Here is a 25,383-nt window from a genome sequence, read left to right on the forward strand (position 1 = left end):
TGAGATGAATTGCCCCACCCCCAACACCTCACCTGGCGGGTGAACTGGCAGCAGGGGCAGGTGCATTGCAGACGCTCCCACTCCCTGGAGTTCACAGCACCAGAGATTGCTGGCTTTCCCATGTCCTCATGTCCTCGCACCCCCACTGACCCCAGCTCCACTTCCTCACCTTGTTCCAGATGGAGAAGGAGGAGGAGACAACCCGGGAGCTGCTGCTGCCCAACTGGCAGGGTAGCGGCTCGCACGGGCTGACCATCGCCCAGAGGGACGACGGCGTCTTTGTGCAGGAGGTGATGCAGAACTCCCCTGCGGCCCGCACTGGGGTGGTCAAGGAGGGTAAGTCACCCCAGGGTGCAGACTGGGTGCTGAAGGTTGAGGGTAGGTGGGGGTGTTGGAGGGAAGGGCAGGGAGCAGGCAGAAATGGGCAAGTGACTGCCAAGGGCCTGTTCCCAGTGGCATCAGGGTGGTTGGTACCCAAGCCCTGCCCTCCCTTGGTCACTCTGTGTCTGTCACTTGTGGTCCTCAGGGGAGGCAGTTGTGTCGGGGTAGTGGAGACCTCACATCTGGCTCCCACCTACTAGCTCTGCAGATTTGGGTGCCCAGGCTGGACTGCAGTGGCTCCATCTTGGCTCACTGCAACCTCTGCCTCCCGGGTTCAAGCGATTGTCCTGCCTCAGCCTCCTGAGTAGCTGGGATTACAGGCGTACACTACCACACCACACCTGGCTTAATTTTTGTATTTTTAGTAGAGATGGGGTTTCTCCATGTTGGTCAGGCTGGTCTCGAACTCCTGACCTCGGGTTATTAACCCACCTTGGTCTCCCAAAGTGCTGGGACTACAGGCATGAGTCATTGCACCTGGCCAGCGAGTTGGCCTTTCTAAGCCTTAGTTTCCATGCCCATACGATGAGTATTGCCATGCCCACCTTGCAGGGTGGTCATGAGATGAAGTCAGTCCGGTGCGCAGTGTGTGGTGGCTGTGTGCTGTTTTCCTGAAGCTCTGTGGGCCTCACCTGCTTCCTGCTCTTCCCTGCTCAGGGGACCAGATTGTGGGTGCCACCATCTACTTTGACAACCTGCAGTCGGACGAGGTGACCCAGCTGCTGAACACCATGGGGCACCACACAGTGGGCCTGAAGCTGCACCGCAAGGGTGACCGGTCCCCTGAGCCTGGCCAGACTTGGACCCATGAAGTCTTCAGCTCCCGCAGCTCTGAAGTCGTTCTGGTGAGTACCTTGCCGGCCCGTCTGTGCCCTGAGCTCCCCCGGCCATGCCGGCCTCCAGACCCCACTCCTGAGCCTTCCATGAGCCTCCGAGCCTCTCTTTTTGCTCTTTCTCCTCCTCTCACCTGTCTTCACTCTCTTGAGATCTTGGCCACCCTGTTTCTGTCTGTTCTCATGTGACATGTGGCTGTGCTGCCCCTCAGTGTCTTCCATCAGTCTCTTCAGAGTGGCCACAGTGTGGGAATGACTTTGCAGCCTGGTCCTAGATCCTAGGAGGAAGGTCAGCTGCTTTGCAAGAATCTTTGAAATGACTTCACAGGTGCCCAGCTCTACCTCAGACACCATTTTCCTCTCTGCAGAGGCCTGATACCTTCTGTGAGTCAGACGCTGGGCAGCAAAGTGCCTGTGGGGACATTGTTCCTTCTGATGCCTTGTTTATTTAACAAATAATGGGTCCTCAAAGTGAGACTGTTAACCCAAGCACAACCAGTCTCTTAGGCTTATCAAGTGCTTTCCAGTGTACAAGAGCCCTTGAGAAGATTCCCTTCCTGATTAAACTCACAAGCCAGTGGGTTGAGAGTTGGGAGGTGAAGGGCCTGGTGTCTTGGGAGGTGTCCCTGCACAGGCTGATTTGAATCGCTAACTGATTGGAAAGCAGCCCAGTTCAAGCATATACCTCCCATTCTCTCCCTGTGGTTTTTGCTTACCGGTATGACCTCCAGAGAATTTCTGATTTCCTCCTGTGATGTGGCTGTCAGCCCCTTTCTTCACTCCCTCGTGCTGTGCCCCAGGAGGCTGCATGGACCTCTGTTCTGGTCCCAGCTTCTCTGGGAAACAGGCAACGTGGGGTCGGCTGGGCTGTGGCCAGGCATCTGTTAACTCAGGCAGACTCTGTTGCAACCTCTGCCGGGCATGTCTTTCTGCAGAGCGGGGATGATGAGGAGTACCAGCGCATCTACACCACGAAGATCAAGCCACGGCTGAAGTCGGAAGACGGAGTGGAAGGAGACCTTGGGGAGACCCAGAGCCGCACCATCACGGTGACCAGAAGGGTCACGGCCTACACTGTGGATGTGACCGGCCGGGAAGGAGCCAAGGATATAGACATAAGTAGCCCTGAATTCAAGATCAAGATTCCAAGGCATGAACTGACTGAAATCTCCAATGTGGATGTGGAGACCCAGTCCGGGAAGACCGTGATCAGACTGCCCTCGGGCTTTGAGGCGGCCTCTGCAACCACAGGCTCTGCTGTGGATATCCGAGCAGGGGCCATTTCTGCTTCAGGACCAGAGCTCCAAGGTGCTGGCCACTCGAAGCTCCAGGTCACCATGCCTGGGATAAAGGTGGGAGGCTCGGGTGTCAATGTCAGTGCCAAGGGCTTGGACTTGGGTGGCGGAGGAGGGGTCCAGGTTCCAGCATTGGACATTTCATCTTCTCTTGGGGGTGGGGCTGTAGAGGTGCAGGGCCCGTCGCTGGAGAGTGGTGATCATGGGAAAATTAAAATTCCCACCATGAAGATGCCGAAATTTGGTGTCTCGACAGGGCCTGAGGGCCAGACACCAGAGGCAGGGCTGAGGGTTTCTGCACCCGAAGTCTCTGTGGGGCACAAGGGTGGCAAGCCAGGCTTGACTGTCCAAGCCTCTCAGCTGGAAGTCAGTGCACCCTCTGCCAGTATTGGAGGGCTTGAGGGGAAGCTGAAGGGCCCCCAAATCACTGGGCCATCACTTGAGGGTGACCTGGGCCTGAAAGGTGCCAAGCCACAGGGGAGCATTGGGGTGCACGCCTCTGTTCCCCAAATTGGGGGTAGGATCACTGGCCCCAATGTGGAAGTTCAGGTCCCTGACGTTGATATTCATGGGACTGGGAGCAGACTGAACCTGCCCGAGATGAAAGTCCCCAAGTTCTCTGTATCAGGTACAAAGGGAGAGGAAATTGGGATTGACGTGACCCTGCCTACAGGTGAAGTGGCTGTTCCTGGGGTCTCTGGGGATATCAGCCTGCCTGAGATTGCTACTGGTGGGCTGGAAGGAAAGGTGAAAGGTGTGAAAGTCAAGACTCCTGAAATGATTGTTCAGAAACCTAAAATCTCCATGAGGGATGTGGATCTGAGCCTTGGGTCTTCTAAACTGAAAGGAGATATTAAGGTTTCTGCTCCTGGGGTGCAAGGTGATGTGAAAGGCCCTCAAGTGGCAGTTAAAGGCTCCAGAGTGGACATTGAGACACCAAACCTAGAGGGAACCTTGACTGGCCCCAGGCTTGGCAGTCCTTCCGGGAAAACCGGAACCTGTAGTATCTCTATGGCAGAAGTAGACTTAAATGTGGCCGCACCTAAAGTGAAAGGGGGTGTAGACGTCACACTCCCCAAAGTAGAAGGGAAAGTCCAAGTCCCTGAAGGTGATGTCAAAGGCCCCAAAGTGGACGTCAGTGCCCCAGATGTGGAAGTACATGGCCCAGAATGGAACCTGAAAATGCCCAAGATGAAAATGCCCACATTTGGCACTCTAGGAGCCAAAGGGGAAGGTCCAGATGTGCACGTGACTCTACCCAAAGGAGATGTCGGTATTTCAGGGCCCAAGGTCAATGTGGAAGCCCCAGATGTCAACATGGAGGGTCTGGGGGGAAAACTGAAAGGCCCTGATGTTAAGCTGCCTGATGTGAGTGTGAAGACACCAAAGATTTCCATGCCTGATGTAGATTTGCATGTGAAAGGTCCAAAGGTGAAGGGAGAGTATGATGTAACTGTACCAAAACTTGAAGGAGAACTCAAAGGCCCGAAAGTGGACATTGATGCCCCGGATATGGACGTCCATGGCCCAGACTGGCACTTGAAGATGCCCAAGATGAAAATGCCCAAATTCAGTGTGCCAGGGATCAAAGCAGAGGGCCCAGAAGTGGATGCGAACCTGCCCAAGGCTGATGTGGACATTTCCAGGCCCAAGGTAGATGTTAGTGCTCCTGATCTGAGCATTGAGGGACCAGAAGGGAAACTGAAAGGGCCCAAGTTTAAGATGCCTGAGATGAACATCAAAGTCCCTAAGATCTCCATGCCTGATGTGGACTTACATTTGAAAGGCCCTAATGTAAAGGGAGAATATGATGTCACAGTGCCGAAGGTTGAAGGTGACATTAAAGTTCCTGATGTTGAACTTAAGAGTGCCAAAGTGGACATTGATGCCCCAGATGTGGAAGTTCAGGGCCCAGACTGGCACCTGAAGATGCCCAAGGTGAAAATGCCCAAATTCAGCATGCCTGGCTTCAAAGGAGAGGGCCCAGAAGTGGATGTGAACCTGCCCAAGGCTGACATTGATATCTCAGGACCCAAGGTGAATGTTGAAGTTCCAGATGTGAATATTGAAGGACCTGAAGGAAAGCTGAAGGACCCCAAGTTCAAGATGCCAGAGATGAATATCAAGGCCCCCAAGATCTCCATGCCTGATGTGGACTTGCATGTGAAAGGGCCCAAGGTAAAGGGAGAATATGACGTTACAGTGCCAAAGCTGGAAGGGGACCTGAAAGGCCCCAAAGTAGATGCCAGTGCCCCAGATGTTGAAATGCAGGGTCCTGACTGGAACTTGAAGATGCCAAAGATTAAAATGCCCAAATTTAGCATGCCCAGTCTCAAAGGAGAGGGGCCAGAATTGGATGTGAACCTGTCCAAAGCAAATGTGGACATTTCTGCACCAAAAGTAGATATTAGTGCTCCAGATCTGAGTCTGGAAGGACCTGAAGGGAAGTTGAAAGGCCCCAAGTTTAAGATGCCAGAGATGCACTTCAAAGCTCCTAAGATGTCTCTGCCAGATGTTGACCTGGATCTTAAAGGACCCAAAATGAAAGGAAATGTAGATATCTCTGCACCAAAGATAGAGGGTGAGATGCAGCTTCCAGATGTGGACATTAAAGGTCCCAAAGTAGATATTAAAGCACCAGATGTGGAAGGCCAAGGCCCAGACTGGAGCCTGAAAATACCCAAGATGAAAATGCCCAAGTTCAGCATGCCCAGCCTCAAGGGTGAGGGCCCAGAAGTGGATGTGAACCTGCCCAAGGCTGACATTGTTGTCTCAGGACCCAAGGTGGATGTGGAAGCCCCAGATGTGAATATTGAAGGTCCAGAAGGGAAGCTGAAGGACCCCAAGTTTAAGATGCCTGAGATGCACTTCAAGGCCCCCAAGATCTCCATGCCTGATGTGGACCTGAATCTTAAGGGGCCAAAACTAAAGGGAGATGTGGATGTGTCTGTGCCCAAGGTAGAAGGTGAAATGAAAGTGCCAGATGTTGACATCAAAGGACCCAAAGTGGACATTGATGCCCCAGATGTGGAGGTTCAAGGCCCAGACTGGTACCTGAAGATGCCCAAGATGAAAATGCCTAAGTTCAGCATGCCTGGCTTCAAAGCAGAGGGCCCAGAAGTGGATGTGAACCTGCCCAAGGCTGACCTTGACGTCTCAGGACCCAAGGTGGATGTGGATGTCCCAGATGTGAGCCTCGAAGGTCCAGAAGGGAAGCTGAAGGGTCCCAAGTTTAAGATGCCTGAGATGCACTTCAAGGCCCCCAAGATCTCCATGCCTGATGTGGACCTGAATCTTAAGGGGCCAAAACTAAAGGGAGATGTGGATGTGTCTGTGCCCAAGGTAGAAGGTGAAATGAAAGTGCCAGATGTCGACATTAAAGGGCCCAAAGTGAACATTGATGCTCCAGATGTGGAGGTTCAGGGCCCAGACTGGCACCTGAAGATGCCCAAAGTGAAAATGCCCAAATTCAACATGCCTGGCTTCAAAGGAGAGGGCCCAGAAGTGGATGTAAACCTGCCCAAGGCCGACATTGATGTCTCAGGACCCAAGGTGGATGTGGAAGTTCCAGATGTGAATATTGAAGGTCCAGATGTGAAACTAAAAGGTCCCAAATTCAAGATGCCAGAAATGAATATAAAGCCTCAGAAGATATCCATGCCAGATGTTGGTTTGCATTTGAAATCTAAAATGAAAGGAGATTATGATGTTACAGTTCCAAAAGTAGAAGGAGAGATTAAAGCTCCTGATGTTGACATCAAAGGCCCGAAAGTTGACATGAATGCACCAGATGTGGATGTTCATGGCCCAGACTGGCACCTGAAGATGCCCAAGGTGAAAATGCCCAAGTTCAGCATGCCTGGCTTCAAAGGAGAGGGCCCAGAAGTGGATGTGAAACTGCCCAAGGCTGACCTTGGTGTCTCAGGACCCAAGGTGGACATTGATGTTCCAGATGTGAATCTTGAAGCTCCAGAGGGGAAACTGAAAGGCCCTAAGTTCAAGATGCCAAGCATGAATATACAGACACACAAAATCTCTATGCCTGATGTTGGACTTAATTTGAAAGCCCCTAAATTGAAAACTGATGTAGATGTTTCCCTTCCCAAAGTGGAAGGAGACTTGAAGGGTCCTGAAATTGATGTGAAAGCCCCTAAGATGGATGTGAATGTTGGTGATATTGATATTGAAGGTTCAGAAGGGAAGTTGAAGGGTCCCAAGTTTAAGATGCCTGAGATGCATTTCAAGGCCCCTAAAATCTCCATGCCTGATGTGGACTTACACTTGAAAGGCCCCAAAGTCAAAGGGGATGTGGATGTGTCGGTGCCCAAGGTAGAAGGTGAAATGAAAGTGCCAGATGTTGACATCAAAGGGCCCAAAGTGGACATTGATGCCCCAGATATGGACATTCATGGCCCAGATTGGCACCTGAAGATGCCCAAGATGAAAATGCCCAAGTTCAGCATGCCTGGCTTCAAAGCAGAGGGCCCAGAAGTGGATGTGAACCTGCCCAAGGCTGACCTTGACGTCTCAGGACCCAAGGTGGATGTGGATGTCCCAGATGTGAGCCTCGAAGGTCCAGAAGGGAAGCTGAAGGGTCCCAAGTTTAAGATGCCTGAGATGCACTTCAAGGCCCCCAAGATCTCCATGCCTGATGTGGACCTGAATCTTAAGGGGCCAAAACTAAAGGGAGATGTGGATGTGTCTGTGCCCAAGGTAGAAGGTGAAATGAAAGTGCCAGAGGTTGACATTAAAGGGCCCAGAGTGGACATTGATACCCCAGATGTGGATGTTCATGGCCCAGACTGGCATCTGAAGATGCCCAAAGTGAAAATGCCCAAGTTCAGCATGCCCGGCTTCAAAGGAGAGGGCCCAGAAGTGGATGTGAACCTGCCCAAGGCTGACATTGATGTATCTGGACCCACTGTGGACATTGATGCTCCTGATTTGGATATTGAAGGACCAGAAGGCAAGTTGAAAGGCTCCAAATTTAAGATGCCCAAGTTGAATATAAAAGCTCCCAAGATCTCCATGCCAGATGTGGACTTGAATTTGAAGGGACCCAAACTGAAGGGAGAGATAGATGCTTCTGTGCCAGAACTGGAAGGTGATCTCAAAGGGCCACAAGTTGATATCAAAGGTCCTTCTGTGGATGTGGAGGTGCCTGATGTTGATCTGGAGTGTCCTGATGCAAAGTTGAAAGGGCCCAAGTTTAAGATGCCTGAGATGCATTTCAAGGCCCCTAAAATCTCCATGCCTGATGTGGACTTACACTTGAAAGGCCGCAAAGTCAAAGGGGATGTGGATGTGTCTGTGCCCAAGGTAGAAGGTGAAATGAAAGTGCCAGATGTTGACATCAAAGGACCGAAAGTGGACATTGATGTCCCAGATGTGGACGTTCATGGCCCAGACTGGCACCTGAAGATGCCCAAGATGAAAATGCCCAAGTTCAGTATGCCTGGCTTCAAAGCAGAGGGCCCAGAAGTGGATGTGAACCTGCCCAAGGCCGACATTGACGTCTCAGGACCCAAGGTGGATGTGGATATCCCAGATGTGAGCCTCGAAGGTCCAGAAGGGAAGCTGAAGGGTCCCAAGTTTAAGATGCCTGAGATGCACTTCAAGACCCCCAAGATCTCCATGCCTGATGTGGACTTACACTTGAAAGGCCCCAAAGTCAAAGGGGATGTGGATGTGTCTGTGCCAAAATTGGAGGGAGAGTTAACGGGCCCCAGTGTGGATGTGGAGGTGCCTGACGTTGAGCTGGAGTGTCCTGATGCAAAATTGAAAGGCCCTAAATTTAAGATGCCAGACATGCACTTCAAGACCCCCAAGATCTCCATGCCTGATGTGGACTTACACTTGAAAGGCCCCAAAGTCAAAGGGGATGTGGATGTGTCCGCACCAAAATTGGAGGGAGAGTTAACAGGCCCCAGTGTGGATGTGGAGGTGCCTGACGTTGAGCTGGAGTGTCCTGATGCAAAGTTGAAAGGGCCCAAGTTTAAGATGCCAGACATGCACTTCAAGGCCCCCAAGATCTCCATGCCTGATGTGAACTTAAAAGGTCCCAAAGTCAAAGGGGATGTGGATGTGTCTGTGCCCAAGATAGAAGGTGAAATGAAAGTGCCAGATGTTGACATCAAAGGGCCCAAAGTGGACATTGATGCCCCAGATGTGGAGGTTCAAGGCCCAGACTGGCACCTGAAGATGCCCAAGATGAAAATGCCCAAGTTCAGCATGCCTGGCTTCAAAGCAGAGGGCCCAGAAGTGGATGTGAACCTGCCCAAGGCTGACTTTGACATCTCAGGACCCAAGGTGGATGTGGGAGTCCCAGATGTGAGCCTCGAAGGTCCAGAAGGGAAGCTGAAGGGTCCCAAGTTTAAGATGCCTGAGATGCACTTCAAGGCCCCCAAGATCTCCATGCCTGATGTTGATTTCAATTTAAAGGGACCCAAAATCAAAGGAGATGTTGATGTTTCTGCCCCAAAGCTGGAGGGAGAGTTAAAAGGTCCAGAATTGGATGTCAAAGGTCCCAAATTAGATGTTGACATGCCAGAGGTAGCCATGGAAGGCCCAGATGGCAAATGGAAAACTCCTAAGTTCAAGATGCCTGATATGCATTTCAAAGCCCCCAATATTTCCATGCCTGATGTTGACCTAAATCTCAAAGGACCCAAAATCAAAGGGGATGTAGATGTGTCTGTGCATGAGGTAGAAGGTAAAATTGAAGTACCAGATGTGAACATCAAGGGCACCAAACTTGATGTAAATGCCCCCGATGTCGAAGGCCCAGACTGGCACCTGAAGATGCCTAAGATGAAAATGCCCAAGTTCAGCATGCCTGGCTTCAAAGCAGAAGGCCCTGAAATCAATGTCAACTTGCCCAAGGCTGACATTGATGTCTCAGGACCCAAGATGGACATTGAAGGCCCTGATGTTAATATTGAAGGACCAGAGGGAAAGTTGAAAGGACCCAAGTTCAAGATGCCAGAGATGAACATCAAAGCCCCCAAGATCTCCATGCCTGACTTTGATTTGCATCTGAAAGGTCCCAAGGTGAAGGGTGATGTGGATGTTTCTCTGCCCAAAGTGGAAGGTGACCTCAAGGGCCCAGAAGTTGACATCAAGGGCCCAAAAGTGGATATTGATGCCCCAGATGTGGGTGTTCAAGGCCCAGACTGGCACCTGAAGATGCCCAAGATGAAAATGCCCAAGTTCAGCATGCCTGGCTTCAAAGGAGAGGGCCCAGATGTGGATATGAACCTGCCCAAGGCTGACCTTGATGTCTCAGGACCCAAGGTGGACGTTGATGTTCCAGATGTGAATATTGAAGGTCCAGAGGGAAAGTTGAAAGGGCCTAAATTCAAGATGCCTGAGATGAACATCAAAGCCCCCAAGATCTCCATGCCTGACATTGACTTAAACCTGAAAGGTCCCAAAGTAAAGGGTGATATGGATGTTTCCCTTCCTAAAGTGGAAGGTGACCTCAAAGGCCCAGAAGTTGACATCAAGGGCCCAAAATTGGACATTGAAGCACCTGATGTGGATGTTCATGGCCCAGACTGGCACCTGAAGATGCCCAAGATAAAAATGCCCAAGATCAGCATGCCTGGCTTCAAAGGAGAAGGCCCAGAAGTGGACGTGAACCTGCCCAAGGCTGACCTGAACGTCTCGGGATCCAAGGTGGATGTTGAATGTCCTGATGTGAATATCGAAGGACCTGAAGGAAAGTGGAAAAGTCCAAAGTTTAAGATGCCTGAAATGCATTTTAAGACTCCAAAGATATCCATGCCAGATATTGACCTGAATCTCACAGGTCCAAAAATAAAAGGAGATGTGGATGTTACAGGCCCTAAGGTAGAGGGAGATATGAAAGGTCCTGAAGTTGACCTCCAAGGCCCCAAAGTGGACATTGATGTCCCAGATGTTAATGTTCAGGGTCCAGACTGGCACCTGAAGATGCCCAAGATGAAAATGCCCAAGTTCAGCATGCCTGGCTTCAAAACAGAAGGCCCTGAAGTGGATATGAACCTGTCCAAGGCTGACGTTGATGTCTCAGGACCCAAAGTGGACATTGAAGGTCCTGATGTTAACATTGAAGGACCAGAGGGAAAGTTAAAAGGGCCTAAGTTCAAGATGCCTGAGATGAACATCAAAGCCCCCAAGATCTCCATGCCTGACTTTGATTTGCATCTGAAAGGTCCCAAAGTGAAGGGCGATGTGGACATTTCTCTGCCCAAAGTGGAAGGCGACCTCAAGGGCCCTGAAGTTGACATCAAGGGCCCCAAAGTGGACATTGATGCCCCGGATGTGGATGTACAAGGCCCAGACTGGCACCTGAAGATGCCCAAGGTGAAAATGCCCAAGTTCAGCATGCCTGGCTTCAAAGGAGAGGGCCCAGATGTGGATATGAACCTGCCCAAGGCTGACCTTGATGTCTCAGGACCCAAGGTGGACATTGATGTTCCAGATGTGAATATCGAAGGTCCAGAGGGAAAGTTGAAAGGTCCCAAGTTCAAGATGCCTGAGATGAACATCAAAGCCCCCAAGATCTCCATGCCTGACATTGATCTTAACCTGAAAGGTCCCAAAGTGAAGGGTGATGTGGACCTGTCTCTGCCAAAAGTGGAAGGTGATGTGAAAGTTGCTGATGTGGATATTAAAGGCCCCAAAGTGGACATTAATGCCCCAGATGTGGATATTCAAGGCCCAGACTGGCACCTGAAGATGCCCAAGGTGAAAATGCCCAAGATCAGCATGCCTGGCTTCAAAGGAGAGGGCCCAGATGTGGATGTGAACCTGCCCAAGGCTGACCTTGATGTCTCAGGACCCAAGGTGGACATTGATGTTCCAGATGTGAATATCGAAGGTCCAGATGCGAAACTGAAGGGCCCCAAGTTCAAGATGCCAGAGATGAACATCAAGGCTCCTAAAATATCAATGCCTGATTTGGACCTCAATCTTAAAGGCCCTAAAATGAAAGGAGAGGTGGATGTTTCACTTCCAAATGTAGAAGGTGATTTGAAAGGACCTGCTCTTGACATAAAAGGCCCGAAGATAGATGTAGATGCTCCAGGTATTGACATTCATGGCCCTGATGGCAAATTAAAAGGTCCAAAACTGAAGATGCCTGACATGCATGTAAACATGCCCAAGATCTCCATGCCAGAAATTGACTTGAATTTGAAAGGCCCAAAGCTTAAGGGAGATGTTGATGTCTCTGTGCCCAAATTGGAAGGTGAAATTAAAGCTCCCAGTTTGGATGTAAAGGGCCCAGAAGTAGATGTTTCTGGTCCTAAGCTTAATATTGAAGGCAAGTCAAAGAAATCTCGTTTTAAGCTTCCCAAATTTAATTTTTCAGGCTCCAAAGTTCAGACACCTGAGGTGGATGTCAAAGGTAAAAAGCCAGATATTGACATAACAGGTCCAAAAGTTGATATTAATGCTCCTGATGTCGAGGTCCAAGGAAAAGTGAAAGGATCCAAGTTTAAAATGCCTTTCCTGAGTATTTCATCTCCCAAAGTATCTATGCCTGATGTGGAGCTAAATTTGAAAGGTCCCAAAGTCAAAGGAGACTTAGATGTGGCAGGTCCCAATCTAGAAGGTGACTTTAAAGGTCCCAAAGTTGATGTTAAGGTGCCAGAAGTCAATCTTAATGCACCCGATGTGGATGTCCATGGTCCAGACTGGAATCTGAAGATGCCCAAGATGAAAATGCCCAAGTTCAGTGTGCCTGGCTTAAAAGCAGAAGGGCCGGATGTAGCTGTGGATCTACCAAAAGGAGACATCAACATAGAGGGCCCAAGTATGAACATTGAGGGTCCAGAGCTCAATGTGGAAGGTCCAGAGGGAGGCTTGAAAGGTCCCAAATTCAAGATGCCTGACATGAATATCAAAGCTCCCAAGATCTCCATGCCTGACCTTGACTTAAACTTGAAGGGTCCCAAGGTGAAAGGTGATGTGGATGTTTCTCTTCCCAAACTTGAAGGGGATCTGAAAGGGCCAGAGGTTGATATCAAAGGCCCTAAAGTGGACATCAGTGCCCCAGATGTAGATGTTCATGGCCCAGACTGGCACCTGAAGATGCCCAAGGTGAAAATGCCCAAGTTCAGCATGCCTGGCTTCAAAGGAGAAGGTCCAGAAGTGGATGTGAACCTACCCAAGGCTGACCTTGATGTCTCAGGACTCAAGGTGGACGTTGATGTTCCAGATGTGAATATCGAAGGTCCAGATGCAAAGCTGAAGGGCCCCAAGTTCAAGATGCCTGAGATGAACATCAAAGCCCCCAAGATCTCCATGCCGGACTTTGACCTGAACTTGAAGGGACCCAAAATGAAGGGTGATGTGGATGTGTCTTTGCCCAAAGTGGAAGGTGATCTAAAAGGCCCTGATGTGGACATCAAGGGCCCCAAAGTGGACATTGACACTCCTGACATTAACATTGAAGGCCCAGAGGGTAAATTGAAGGGACCCAAATTCAAGATGCCAGAGATGCACCTGAAGGCTCCCAAAATATCAATGCCTGATATTGATTTAAACCTGAAGGGCCCCAAAGTGAAGGGTGATGTGGACGTTTCTCTGCCCAAAGTGGAAGGTGACCTCAGGGGCCCTGAAGTTGACATCAAGGGCTCCAAAGTGGACATTAATGCCCCAGATGTGGATGTTCAAGGCCCAGACTGGCACCTGAAGATGCCCAAGGTGAAAATGCCCAAGTTCAGCATGCCTGGCTTCAAAGGAGAGGGCCCAGATGTGGATGTGAACCTGCCCAAGGCTGACGTTGACATCTCAGGGCCCAAGGTGGACATTGATGTTCCAGATCTGAATATTGAAGGTCCAGATGCGAAACTGAAGGGCCCTAAATTCAAGATGCCTGAGATGAACATCAAAGCCCCCAAGATCTCCATGCCTGACTTTGATCTTAACCTGAAAGGTCCCAAAGTGAAGGGTGATGTGGACTTGTCTCTGCCAAAAGTGGAAGGTGATGTGAAAGTTCCTGATGTGGATATTAAAGGCCCCAAAGTGGATATTAATGCCCCAGATGTGGATGTTCAAGGCCCAGACTGGCACCTGAAGATGCCCAAGATAAAAATGCCCAAGATCAGCATGCCCGGCTTCAAAGGAGAGGGCCCAGATGTGGATGTGAACCTACCCAAGGCTGACCTTGATGTCTCGGGACCCAAAGTGGATGTTGATGTTCCAGATGTGAATATCGAAGGTCCGGATGCGAAACTGAAGGGCCCTAAATTCAAGATGCCTGAGATGAACATCAAAGCCCCCAAGATCTCCATGCCTGACTTTGATTTGCATTTGAAAGGCCCTAAGGTGAAAGGAGATGTGGATGTTTCTCTGCCGAAGATGGAAGGTGATCTAAAGGCCCCTGAAGTTGACATCAAAGGCCCCAAAGTGGACATTGATGCTCCAGATGTGGATGTTCGTGGCCCAGACTGGCACCTGAAAATGCCCAAGGTGAAAATGCCCAAATTCAGCATGCCAGGATTTAAAGGAGAGGGCCCAGAAGTGGATGTTAATTTGCCCAAAGCTGACATTGATGTCTCAGGACCCAAAGTGGACATTGACACTCCTGACATTGACATTCATGGTCCAGAAGGGAAGCTGAAGGGCCCCAAATTTAAAATGCCTGACTTACACCTCAAGGCACCGAAGATCTCTATGCCTGAAGTTGACCTGAATCTGAAAGGTCCAAAGGTGAAGAGCGATGTGGATGTTTCTCTGCCCAAAGTGGAAGGCGACCTCAAGGGCCCTGAAGTTGATGTCAAGGGCCCCAAAGTGGACATTGATGTCCCAGATATGGACGTTCATGGCCCAGACTGGCACCTGAAGATGCCCAAGGTGAAAATGCCCAAGTTCAGCATGCCTGGCTTCAAAGGAGAGGGCCCAGATGTGGATGTGAACCTGCCCAAGGCTGACCTTGATGTCTCAGGACCCAAGGTGGATGTTGATGTTCCAGATGTGAATATCGAAGGTCCAGATGCAAAAATGAGGGGCCCCAAATTCAAAATGCCTGAGATGAACATCAAAGCTCCCAAGATCTCCATGCCTGACTTTGATTTGCACCTGAAAGGACCCAAAGTGAAGGGCGATGTGGATGTCTCCCTTCCTAAAGTGGAAGGTGACCTCAAGGGCCCAGAAGTTGACATCAAGGGCCCCAAAGTGGACATCGATGCCCCTGATGTGGATGTTCATGGCCCAGACTGGCACCTGAAGATGCCCAAGGTGAAAATGCCCAAGTTCAGCATGCCTGGATTCAAAGGAGAGGGCCCAGATGTGGATGTTACCCTTCCCAAAGCCGACATTGACGTCTCAGGACCCAAGGTGGACATTGATGCCCCTGATGTCAGTATTGAAGGTCCAGATGCAAAATTGAAGGGCCCAAAGTTCAAGATGCCAGATATGAACATCAAGGCCCCCAAAATCTCCATGCCTGACATTGACTTTAACTTAAAGGGTCCCAAAGTGAAGGGTGATGTGGACGTCTCTCTGCCCAAAGTAGAAGGTGATCTCAAGGGTCCTGAAATTGACATCAAAGGCCCCAGTTTGGACATTGACACTCCTGATGTCAATATTGAAGGTCCGGAAGGAAAATTGAAGGGGCCTAAATTTAAGATGCCAGAGATGAACATCAAAGCCCCCAAGATCTCCATGCCTGACTTTGATTTGCATCTGAAAGGTCCCAAAGTAAAGGGTGATGCAAATGTTTCACTCCCTAAGGTGGAAGGTGATCTGAAAGGGCCAGAGATAGACATCGAAGGTCCTGAAGGGAAACTCAAAGGTCCCAAGTTTAAGATGCCTGATGTTCATTTCAAAACCCCGCAAATCTCCATGAGTGACATTGATTTGAACTTGAAAGGACCTAAGATAAAAGGAGACATGGACATTTCTGTTCCTAAACTGGAAGGAGATCTGAAAGGTCCCAAAGTGGATGTCAAAGGCCCGAACTTGGACATTGACACCCCTGACATTGACATTCATGGTCCAGAAGGGAAGCTGAAGGGCCCCAAATTTAAAATGCCTGACCTACACCTCAAGGCACCGAAGATCTCTATGCCTGAAGTTGACCTGAATCTGAAAGGTCCAAAGGTGAAGAGCGATGTGGACGTTTCTCTGCCCAAAGTGGAAGGCGACCTCAAGGGCCCTGAAGTTGATGTCAAGGGCCCCAAAGTGGACATTGATGTCCCAGATATGGACGTTCATGGCCCAGACTGGCACCTGAAGATGCCCAAGGTGAAAATGCCCAAGATCAGCATGCCTGGCTTCAAAGGAGAGGGCCCAGATGTGGGTGTGAACCTGCCCAAGGCTGACCTTGATGTCTCAGGACCCAAGGTGGACATTGATGTTCCAGATGTGAATATCGAAGGTCCAGATGCGAAACTGAAGGGCCCCAAGTTCAGGATGCCAGAGATGAACATCAAAGCCCCTAAGATCTCAATGCCTGATATTGACTTAAACCTGAAAGGACCCAAAGTGAAGGGCGATGTGGACGTTTCCCTTCCTAAAGTGGAAGGTGACCTCAAGGGCCCAGAAGTTGACATCAAGGGCCCAAAATTGGACATTGATGCACCTGATGTGGATGTTCATGGCCCAGACTGGCACCTGAAGATGCCCAAGGTAAAAATGCCCAAGTTCAGCATGCCTGGCTTCAAAGGAGAGGGCCCAGATGTGGATGTGAACCTGCCTAAGGCTGACCTTGATGTCTCAGGACCCAAGGTGGACGTTGATGTTCCAGATGTGAATATTGAAGGTCCAGATGCAAAACTGAAGGGCCCCAAGTTCAAGATGCCTGAAATAAATATCAAAGCTCCCAAGATCTCCATGCCTGATGTTGACCTGGATTTGAAAGGACCCAAAGTAAGAGGAGATTTTGATGTGTCTGTCCCTAAGGTTGAAGGGACTTTGAAAGGCCCAGACGTAGATCTTAAAGGTCCAAGTCTGGATTTTGAAGGCCCCGATGCCAAACTCAGTGGCCCATCTTTGAAGATGCCATCACTGGAGATATCTGCTCCTAAAGTATCTGCACCTGATGTTGATTTGCATCTCAAGGCACCAAAAATTGGATTTTCCGGTCCGAAGTTAGAAGGTGGTGAAGTGGACCTCAAGGGACCCAAGGTTGAAGCTCCAAGCTTAGATGTTCATATGGACAGCCCGGATATTAACATCGAAGGGCCAGATGTTAAAATTCCCAAATTTAAGAAACCCAAGTTTGGATTTGGGGCAAAAAGCCCCAAAGCTGACATCAAGTCACCTTCTCTAGATGTCACCATTCCTGAGGCAGAGCTGAACCTTGAGACTCCTGAAATCAGTGTTGGTGGCAAGGGCAAGAAAAGCAAGTTTAAGATGCCTAAAATTCATATGAGTGGTCCTAAAATTAAGGCCAAAAAACAGGGATTTGATGTGAATGTTCCTGGGGGTGAAATTGATGCCAGTCTCAAGGCTCCCGACGTAGATGTCAATATCGCAGGGCCGGATGCTGCTCTCAAAGTCGACGTTAAATCGCCCAAAACCAAGAAACCGATGTTTGGAAAAATGTACTTCCCAGATGTAGAGTTTGACATTAAATCACCTAAATTTAAAGCTGAGGCCTCTCTCCCTAGCCCCAAATTGGAGGGTGAACTCCAGGCACCTGATCTGGAACTTTCTTCGCCAGGGATTCACTTCGAAGGTCCTGACATCAAGGCGAAGGCTCCCAAGGTCAAGATGCCAGGTGTGGACATCTCAGTGCCAAAAATAGAGGGTGACCTGAAAGGCCCCAAAGTGCAGGCGAACTTGGATGCGCCTGACATCAACATCGAAGGCCCAGATGCTAAAGTCAAAACACCGTCCTTCGGCATTTCTGCCCCTCAAGTCTCCATCCCTGATGTGAATGTGAACTTGAAAGGACCAAAGATAAAGGGTGATGTCCCCAGTGTGGGACTGGAAGGACCAGACGTAGATCTGCAAGGTCCAGAAGCAAAAATTAAGTTCCCCAAGTTTTCCATGCCCAAGATCGGCGTCCCTGGTGTGAAAATGGAAGGTGGGGGAGCCGAGGTCCGTGGCCAGCTACCCTCTCTCGAAGGAGACTTGAGAGGACCAGATGTGAAGCTTGAAGGGCCTGATGTTTCTCTAAAGGGGCCAGGAGTAGACTTGCCTTCAGTTAAGCTCTCTATGCCAAAAGTCTCTGGGCCTGACCTTGACCTGAACTTGAAAGGACCAAGTTTGAAGGGAGACCTGGATGCCTCTGTTCCCAGCGTGAAGGTGCAGGCTCCGGGGCTCGACCTCAGCGGTGTTGGTGGCAAAGTGCAGGTGGGAGGAGACGGAGTGAAAGTGCCAGGGATCGATGTCACAACAACGCTTAACGTGGGGGCACCAGATGTGACACTGAGGGGACCAAGCCTGCAGGGAGACCTGGCTGTCTCTGGTGACATCAAATGCCCTAAAGTATCCGTAGGCGCTCCTGATCTAAGCTTGGATGCCTCCGAAGGTGGCATTAAACTTCCCAAAATGAAGTTGCCCCAATTTGGCATCTCTACTCCAGGGTCCGACTTGCATGTCAAGGGGCCACAGGTTTCTGGAGAACTGAAGGGGCCTCAGATTTCAGCACCGAATGTGGACTTGAACTTGGAAGGACCAAAAGTGAAAGGGAGCCTTGGGGTCACTGGCGAGATGAAAGGCCCCACTGTGGGAGGAGGCGTTCCAGGCCTAGAAGGAAACCTCCAGATGCCTGGAATTAAGTCCTCTGGTTGTGATGTGAACCTGCCGGGTGTGAATGTGAAACTCCCAACCGGGAAGATTTCTGGTCCTGAAATCAAAGGTGATCTGAAAGGTTCAGAAGTAGGTTTCCATGGGGCTGCTCCCGATATCAGTGTGAGGGGGCCTTCCTTTAATACGGCATCTTCTGAGTCAGATTTTGGCATCAGCTTGAAGGGTCCAAAGATCAAAGGAGGTGTGGATGTTTCCGGGGGTGTCAGTGCCCCAGACATCAGTCTTGGTGAAGGGCATGTGAGTGTTAAAGGCTCCGGGGGTGAGTGGAAGGGGCCCCAGGTCTCCTCTGCTCTCAACTTGGACACATCTAAGTTTGCTGGGAGCCTTCATTTCTCAGGACCAAAGGTGGACGGAGGTGTGAAAGGAGGTCAGATTGGACTCCAGGCTCCTGGGCTGAGTGCGTCTGGGCCTCAAGGTCACTTGGAAAGTGGATCTGGAAAAGTTACATTCCCTAAGATGAGGATGCCCAAATTTACCTTCTCTGGCCGTGAGCTGGTTGGCAGAGAAGTGGGGGTAGATATTCACTTCCCTAAAGCAGAGGCCAGTGTCCAACCTGGTGCCGGACAAGGCGAGTGGGAAGAGTCCGAAGTGAAACTTAAAAAGGCCAAAATCAAAATGCCCAAGTTTAATTTTTCCAAACCTAAAGGGAAAGGTGGTGTCACTGGCTCACCGGAAGCATCCATTTCTGGGTCCAAAGGTGACCTGAAAAGTTCAAAGGCCAGCCTGGGCTCTCTGGAAGGAGAGGCAGAGGGTGAAGCCTCTTCACCGAAAGGCAAATTCTCCTTATTTAAAAGTAAGAAGCCACGGCACCGCTCGAATTCATTCAGTGATGAAAGAGAGTTCTCTGCGCCTTCCACCCCGACGGGGACTCTGGAGTTTGAAGGTGGGGAAGTGTCGCTGGAAGGCGGGAAAGTGAAAGGGAAACAGGGGAAGCTGAAATTCGGTACCTTTGGTGGATTGGGGTCAAAGAGCAAAGGTCATTATGAGGTGACTGGGAGTGATGATGAGACAGGCAAGTTACAGGGGAGTGGGGTGTCCCTGGCCTCTAAGAAGTCCCGACTGTCCTCCTCTTCTAGCAACGACAGTGGGCCTAAGGTTGGCATCCAGCTTCCCGAGGTGGAGCTGTCAGTTTCCACAAAGAAAGAGTAGCAGGCCTTTGTATGTGTGTACATATATATATAACAAAACATCAAACTTGGGTGTGTTCCTATATCAACTCCAAAGAGAAACACACCGACAGCCTCAGCAATCATGCAAAGATCTTGCCTGACGCAGTGGCAAGCGCTGAAAAACCGACTGCCTGTCGGCCCCTGGAACTATACAGACAGGTCAAGAGTTCCAAGTTCGTCCAGCCCGTGTGCAAAGTCAACAGTATTTGCCTTAAGATTTCATTTCTTTTTATTTTTTTTGCATTGACTGCTGAGAGCTCCTGTTTACTAAGCAAGCTTTTGTGTTTATTATCCTCATTTTTACTGACATTGTTAGTTTCGGGGTAATGGAAACCCACTTTTTCATTGTAATGACTTTGGGGGCTGTTAGTAAGGGAGGGTGGGGTGATGGGTTGCAGACGGAGGTCAGGTCTCCCTGTTTCCTGAGATTGGATCTGTTCCAACAGCAAACACCTGCAGATGGCTCAGCGGTGGCGGCAGTCAGGGTGTGGGTGTTTTTAGGGTTTTTTTTTTTTGCTTTTTTCACCCAGGGTTGATGATCCCAGCCAGTTTGGTGCTGACAGTGAGAGGAAATTAGAATCTGTTTGCAAATTGTCCAACCCACCAACTCAACATGAGGGGCCTCCATTTTCTGGGTTTTGCAAGGGAAATGTTTATTCATGATCGCCATGTTCCTGATGTTAGTTCTGATTTCTTTTTAACAAATGTTATCATGATTAAGAAAATTTCCAGCACTTTAATGGAGAATGTAAGAAAATGATGCTGTACCAGGCAAATAAAGCTGTTTATTAACCGTGATGTCTTATGCCTTTGCATTCTGTGTTGGGGGCGGGCGGGAAGCCTGGGGAAGCTGTACAGCCAGCTGTGACTATTCAGACCGGATCCATCTGGTGGCATTGCTAGTTTCATCAGTGACTTGAGGGCAGTGACTTTCGGGAGGTGGCGGGAGAAAATCACTGCTTCTTGATTCTCATGGTGAGGTTGGCTGCGCCATTGCTGAAAAATCAAGAGGAGGCTTGGCCTCAGGACCCACTCACCTACTTTGCATCCTCAGATATGATTATATAATTCAGAAATGGTTCTAAATGGGTTACAGATGTGAACAGTTAAAAGGCCTGCTGGAGTTACTGAAAGGGCTCTGCTTGTGAGTCACCAGTCTGCCATTTATTCCTGACATGGTTGCAGATTTGCTGAGTGACTGCTGCCACCCAGGCTGGAGTGCAGTGGCACGATCTCGACTCACTGCAACCTCCTCCTCCTGGGTTCAAGCAGTTTTCCTGCCTCAGCCTCCCGAGTAGCTGGAATTACAGGCATCCGCTTCTACACACTGCTAATTTTTGTATTTTTAGTAGAGATGGAGTTTCACCATGTTGGCCAAGCTGGTCTCAAACTCCTGACCTCAAGTGATCCACCTGCCTCGGTCACCCAAAGTGCTGGGATTACAGGTGTGAGCCACCACACCTGTCCAGGGTGCTGATCTTGTATAAGGTGTCTTTACGGTTCTTTCTAGTCCATTTTAGGGCTAAACATGGACAATTCTTCTGACAAAAGTCCCCTTTTGATTTCCAGCTCTGTTGACAGTATGCGGGGTCGGGGAGGAGTGGTTCTAGTCACTGACTCCTAATGTTGATCCTTGCTGGGCAAAGGGTGATTCTTTGTACTTAGACCAAGCCTGTCCCCCTTGCCATTCCTCAGAGATGCCGGTGGAGGCAGCTCTGTACCTCTCTGGATCCCCCCAGAACAGAGATAAAATAGCTCCTAGCCCATCCTTCCCTCTCTAGCACCAGCTTGTCAGTGGGATCTCCTGCCAGTGTGGGCTCTACCTGTCCTTGTTTAGATTTCAGACCTGCATTCCCTAGCCTTGTCCATTCTCATCTCAGCCAGCAGAGTCAGTGTTCCTGGGGGTTTTGGAGCTTAAGGGTGCCTGGTAATGTTGGAGAGATAGGTTGGGAGGGAGGCCCCTGATGCCCTGTGGCTTTTCTTTAGGAAACTGACCTACAGCTTCTTTTGTGAATTGGACAAGATGCTTAACCTCTTTAAGACTCAGTTTCATCACCCTTAAAATTGGGATAGCAGCATTGATAGGGCCAGAGTTCGCTCAGGTATTTGGGTTATGCATTGCATCACGGCATCACATTGAAGTGTGCAGCATTTGTGTGACAGCCAGACACGTGCTTACAGAGAGCACAAAAGTTGGCATAAAACCCTAGAGAGACAGGCATGAGCCCATCTTCTACAGAAACCTCCTGGTACACTAGGCCGCACACGGACACTCCAGGCATGAGCAGACTCCTGCCAGATGGGTGGCGCACACACCTGCACAGATCGCTGCCTGTCCTAGGAAAAACCGGGTCTGGGCCTGACCCCGGGTGCTGCTTTCACTCCCATCTTCTCCTGTTCCTTTCTCAACTCTGAGGCCAAGAGCATGGGGCAAGTCAGAGTGTGTGTGCCGCTCGAGATGAGTAGCTCTGGTGTCTGGAGGGTGGGGTGAGTGGGCGATGGTGGGGTGAGTGGGCGACGGTGGGGTGAGTGGGTGACAGTGAGGTGCACTTGTGTACACAGGAAGGAATGCCCATTAGGATGCTGGAAAGGTCCTCTGGGCAGAACTACCCAGGTTGTCCAATGATGTGTCAATAAAAATTTTTTTTTTAGCCTGAGGAAGAAGTGATGCAGGCTAGTGGTGGCCCCCAGCGTCCATTCAATAAATGTTTTCTGAGCCCCATGTGGCTAGATGTGTCCCAGCCTCACTGATCTCAGATTCCTCTTCTGAGGATCTCCACAGAGGGAGCGGTGTGATGGGTGTGAAAAACTGGAATGCCTTGAGCCCTGGCAACAAACCTGTGGAAATCATATGATCTCATTGGCTGGGACAGTCAGGGTGGTGGGTAGGATGGAGAAAGGACATCGCAACTGGCCGTTCAGACTTGAGAGTTTTCTAGCCACCTTCTTTTCAATGTCAGGCCTGGGCTGGAGGCAGTGGTCACCGAACAGGAATGCTGCTTCCCACAGTGACGGTTACCATGGCAGGGGCGGCATGGGAGGAGGCACAGGGGTTTGTGTGGTGCGTGGAGGGCCCACCCTCCACCTGCCCATGCTTCTTACCCCTGGCCTCCCTGTTCTCCCTGATGCCCTCATCACTGCCCACCCCTGCCCTCCCTCAGTTCCTGATAGGGGTGGTCCCAGTTATCCCCTAAAGTCCTGCAAGGACCTAACCCAGCCTTGCAAGGTTTTATACTCTAAGGTCCTGGTTCCTGCACTCGAGGGTGAGAGCAGTGTAGGGAGATTGGGAAGGGGCTGGGCTCTTCCATGTTGTTTCCCAGAGTTCAGCAAGGAGCGATTGCAAGGACAACAACCTCAAGGTCAGCCTCGCTTTAGGCAGCATGACTGTGTGCAGACAGTGGTGTGGTTAAGGGGGCATCTGGGAAAATAGAATTATTTTGCAATATATCGTGGGCTTACAAATGGCAGGGGATATTAAACTGTTCCCTCCCTCCCTCTCTCCCTCCCTCCCTCCCTCTTTCCCTCCCTCCCTCCCTCCCTCCATCCCTTCCTCCCTTCCTTCCTTCCCGACAGGGTCTTGCTCTGTCACCCAGGCTGGAGTGCAGTAGCACTATCTCAGCTTACTGCAACCTCCGTCTCCCAAGCTCGACCACCCGCCTGGCTAATTTTTGTACTTTTCGTAGATATGGGGTTTCACCATGTAGCCCAGGCTGGTCTCAAACTCATGAGCTCAATGAATCATGCCCTCCTCGGCCTCCCAAAGTACTGATTACAGGTGTGAGCCACCGCACCTGGCCCAGGGTACAGTTTTCATAAATTCACACTCATTTCTCATCTGTCAGGTTCCCTCTGGCAAACTTAGTTCCATTTGAAGATAGTTCAGTCAGAGAGACTTTAATAAAGAGACAGTTTATGGAGTAGTGGGCAGGGGCAAAGGAGACCAGAAGGGGTGGTGAGACCCCCAGGGGCAAGTGGAAAGCTGGTACTGTCCCTGGTCCTGAAGGGTGTGAGGAAGAGGTGGTGGTCCTGAAGTCCAGCGTGAGCAAGAGGTAGAGGAGGGAGCCTCAGCGGGGGCCATAGCCACAGAGGACCAGCATCTGCCAGGACTGCCTGCCGTGTGAAGCAGGGAGGAACACCCCGACCCCTCTCTCCTCCTGCTGCTGCCCCCCCAAGAGGGCAAGGGAGCCCAGGTGTTGCAGGTGATCCACCTTCTGGGGCGCAGAGCGGGGCAGAGAAGCAGGAGCAGGGGTCTGAAGGTGCAGGGGACAAATAGAGAATGATCAGCGCAGCGCCAGGCACGGTGGCTCAGGCCTGTAATCCCAGCACTTTGGTGGATTGTGTGAACTCAGGAGTTTGAGACCAGCCTAGGCAACATGGTGAAACCCTGTCTCTACTAAAATACAAAATTAGCCAGGCGTGGTGGTGTGCACCTGTAATCCCAATTACTCGGGAGGCCGAGGCAGGAGAATTGCTTGAAACTGGGAGGTGGAGGTTGCAGCCAGCTAAGATTGTGCCACTGCACTCCAGCCTGGGCAACAGAGCAAGTCTCCATCTCAGAAAAACAAACAACAACAAAAACAAAAACACTAGCCCAGCGTAGCACTTGCCTGTAGTCCCAGCTACTCAGGAAGCCGAGGCACTTGAGCCTGGGAGGTGGTGGCTTCAGTGAGCCGAGATCGCACCACTGCACTCCAGCCTGGGTGACAGAGCGAGACTCTGTCTCCAAAAAAAAAAAAAAAAAAGAAAAAAAAAAGAATAACCAGGACAATGTCCTCATCCTCTTGTTTTTTCTGTTTGGTAAGTTTGAATTTTTATACGTCGAGGTTTCTTAAACTAGCCACGGTTATATGAGATGTATTTAAGGTATGATCATAAAGAAATGCTCCGGTTTTTCACTGAACAACCCACATACATCCCAATGGCTGTTCTGCTCTCAGTGTTACCTTGGGAAGCTCCATACTTACTTCTGCAAAAAATCTACTGTTGGGCCGGACATGGTGGCTCATGCCTGTAATCCCAGCACTTTGGGAGACTGAGGTGGTTGGGTGACTTGAGGTCAGGAGTTTGAGACCAGCCTGGCCAATATGGCAATACTCCGTCTCTACTAAAAAAAATACAAAAATTAGCTGTGTGTGGTGGCACATGCCTGTAATCCTAGCTACTCGGTGGCTGAGGCAGGAGAGTCATTTGAATCCAGGGCGAGACTCAAAAAAAAAAAAGGGCCAGCTGCAATGTCTTACACCTGTAATCCTAGCACTTTGGGAGTTTGAGGAGGGTGGATCACAAGGTCAAGAGATCAAAACCATCCTGGCCAAGATGGCGAAACCTGGTCTCTACTAAAAATACAAAAATTAGCTCTGCTTGGTGGCGAGTGCCTGGAATCCCAGCTACTCGGGAGGCTGAGTCAGGAGAATGGCTTGAACCTGGCAGGCAGAGGTTGCAGTGAGCCAAGATCGTGCCATTGCACTCCAGCCTGGGTGACAGAGTGAGACGCTGTCTCAAAAAACAAAAACCGGCCGAGTGCGGTGGCTCATGCCTGTAATCCCAGCACTTTGGGAAGCCGAGGCGGGTGGATCACGAGGTCAAGAGATCGAGACCATCCTGGTCAACAAGGTGAAACCCTGTCTCTACTAAAAATACAAAAATTAGCTGGGCATGGTGGCGTGTGCCTGTAATCCCAGCTACTCAGGAGGCTGAGGCAGGAGAATTGCCTGAACCCAGGAGGCGGAGGTTGCGGTGAGCCGAGATTGCGCCATTGCACTCCAGCCTGGGTAACAAGAGCGAAACTCCGTCTCAAAAAACAAAAGCAAAAACAAAAACAAAAACAAAAACAAGGCTGGTTAATTAGGTGGATGGGCTGTTTTGGGTCAAAAGCAAGGCGTGATTACGTGTGTGACTAACTTTCCTGTGTAGTTGGGAAGTTGTCTCAAATGTTTTGAGCAAAGGCAGCACTGT

The 25,383-nt window shown here is 50.3% G+C and overlaps 1 protein-coding gene across 3 annotated transcripts in view; it reads left to right on the top strand.

Moving 5' to 3' along the window:
* AHNAK (AHNAK nucleoprotein) overlaps positions 1 to 25,383 on the top strand; it is a 104,796-nt gene that overhangs the window by 12,503 nt on the left and 66,910 nt on the right. For 2 of the 3 annotated variants that reach the window (XM_064364810.1, XM_064364809.1), the window contains 2 exons: positions 180 to 336; positions 1,039 to 1,226. In XM_064364810.1, coding sequence (XP_064220880.1) covers positions 180 to 336; positions 1,039 to 1,226 — 345 coding nt within the window. Of the gene's footprint in view, positions 1 to 179; positions 337 to 1,038; positions 1,227 to 2,149; positions 20,171 to 25,383 lie in introns of those variants that run through there. The other variant, XM_021676922.2, reaches the window with a different exon arrangement.

This window comes from Aotus nancymaae, unplaced genomic scaffold (genome assembly GCF_030222135.1).
Source record: "Aotus nancymaae isolate 86718 unplaced genomic scaffold, 86718_ANA_hifiasm-v0.15.2.pri h1tg000059l, whole genome shotgun sequence".
Lineage (NCBI taxonomy): Eukaryota > Metazoa > Chordata > Mammalia > Primates > Aotidae > Aotus > Aotus nancymaae.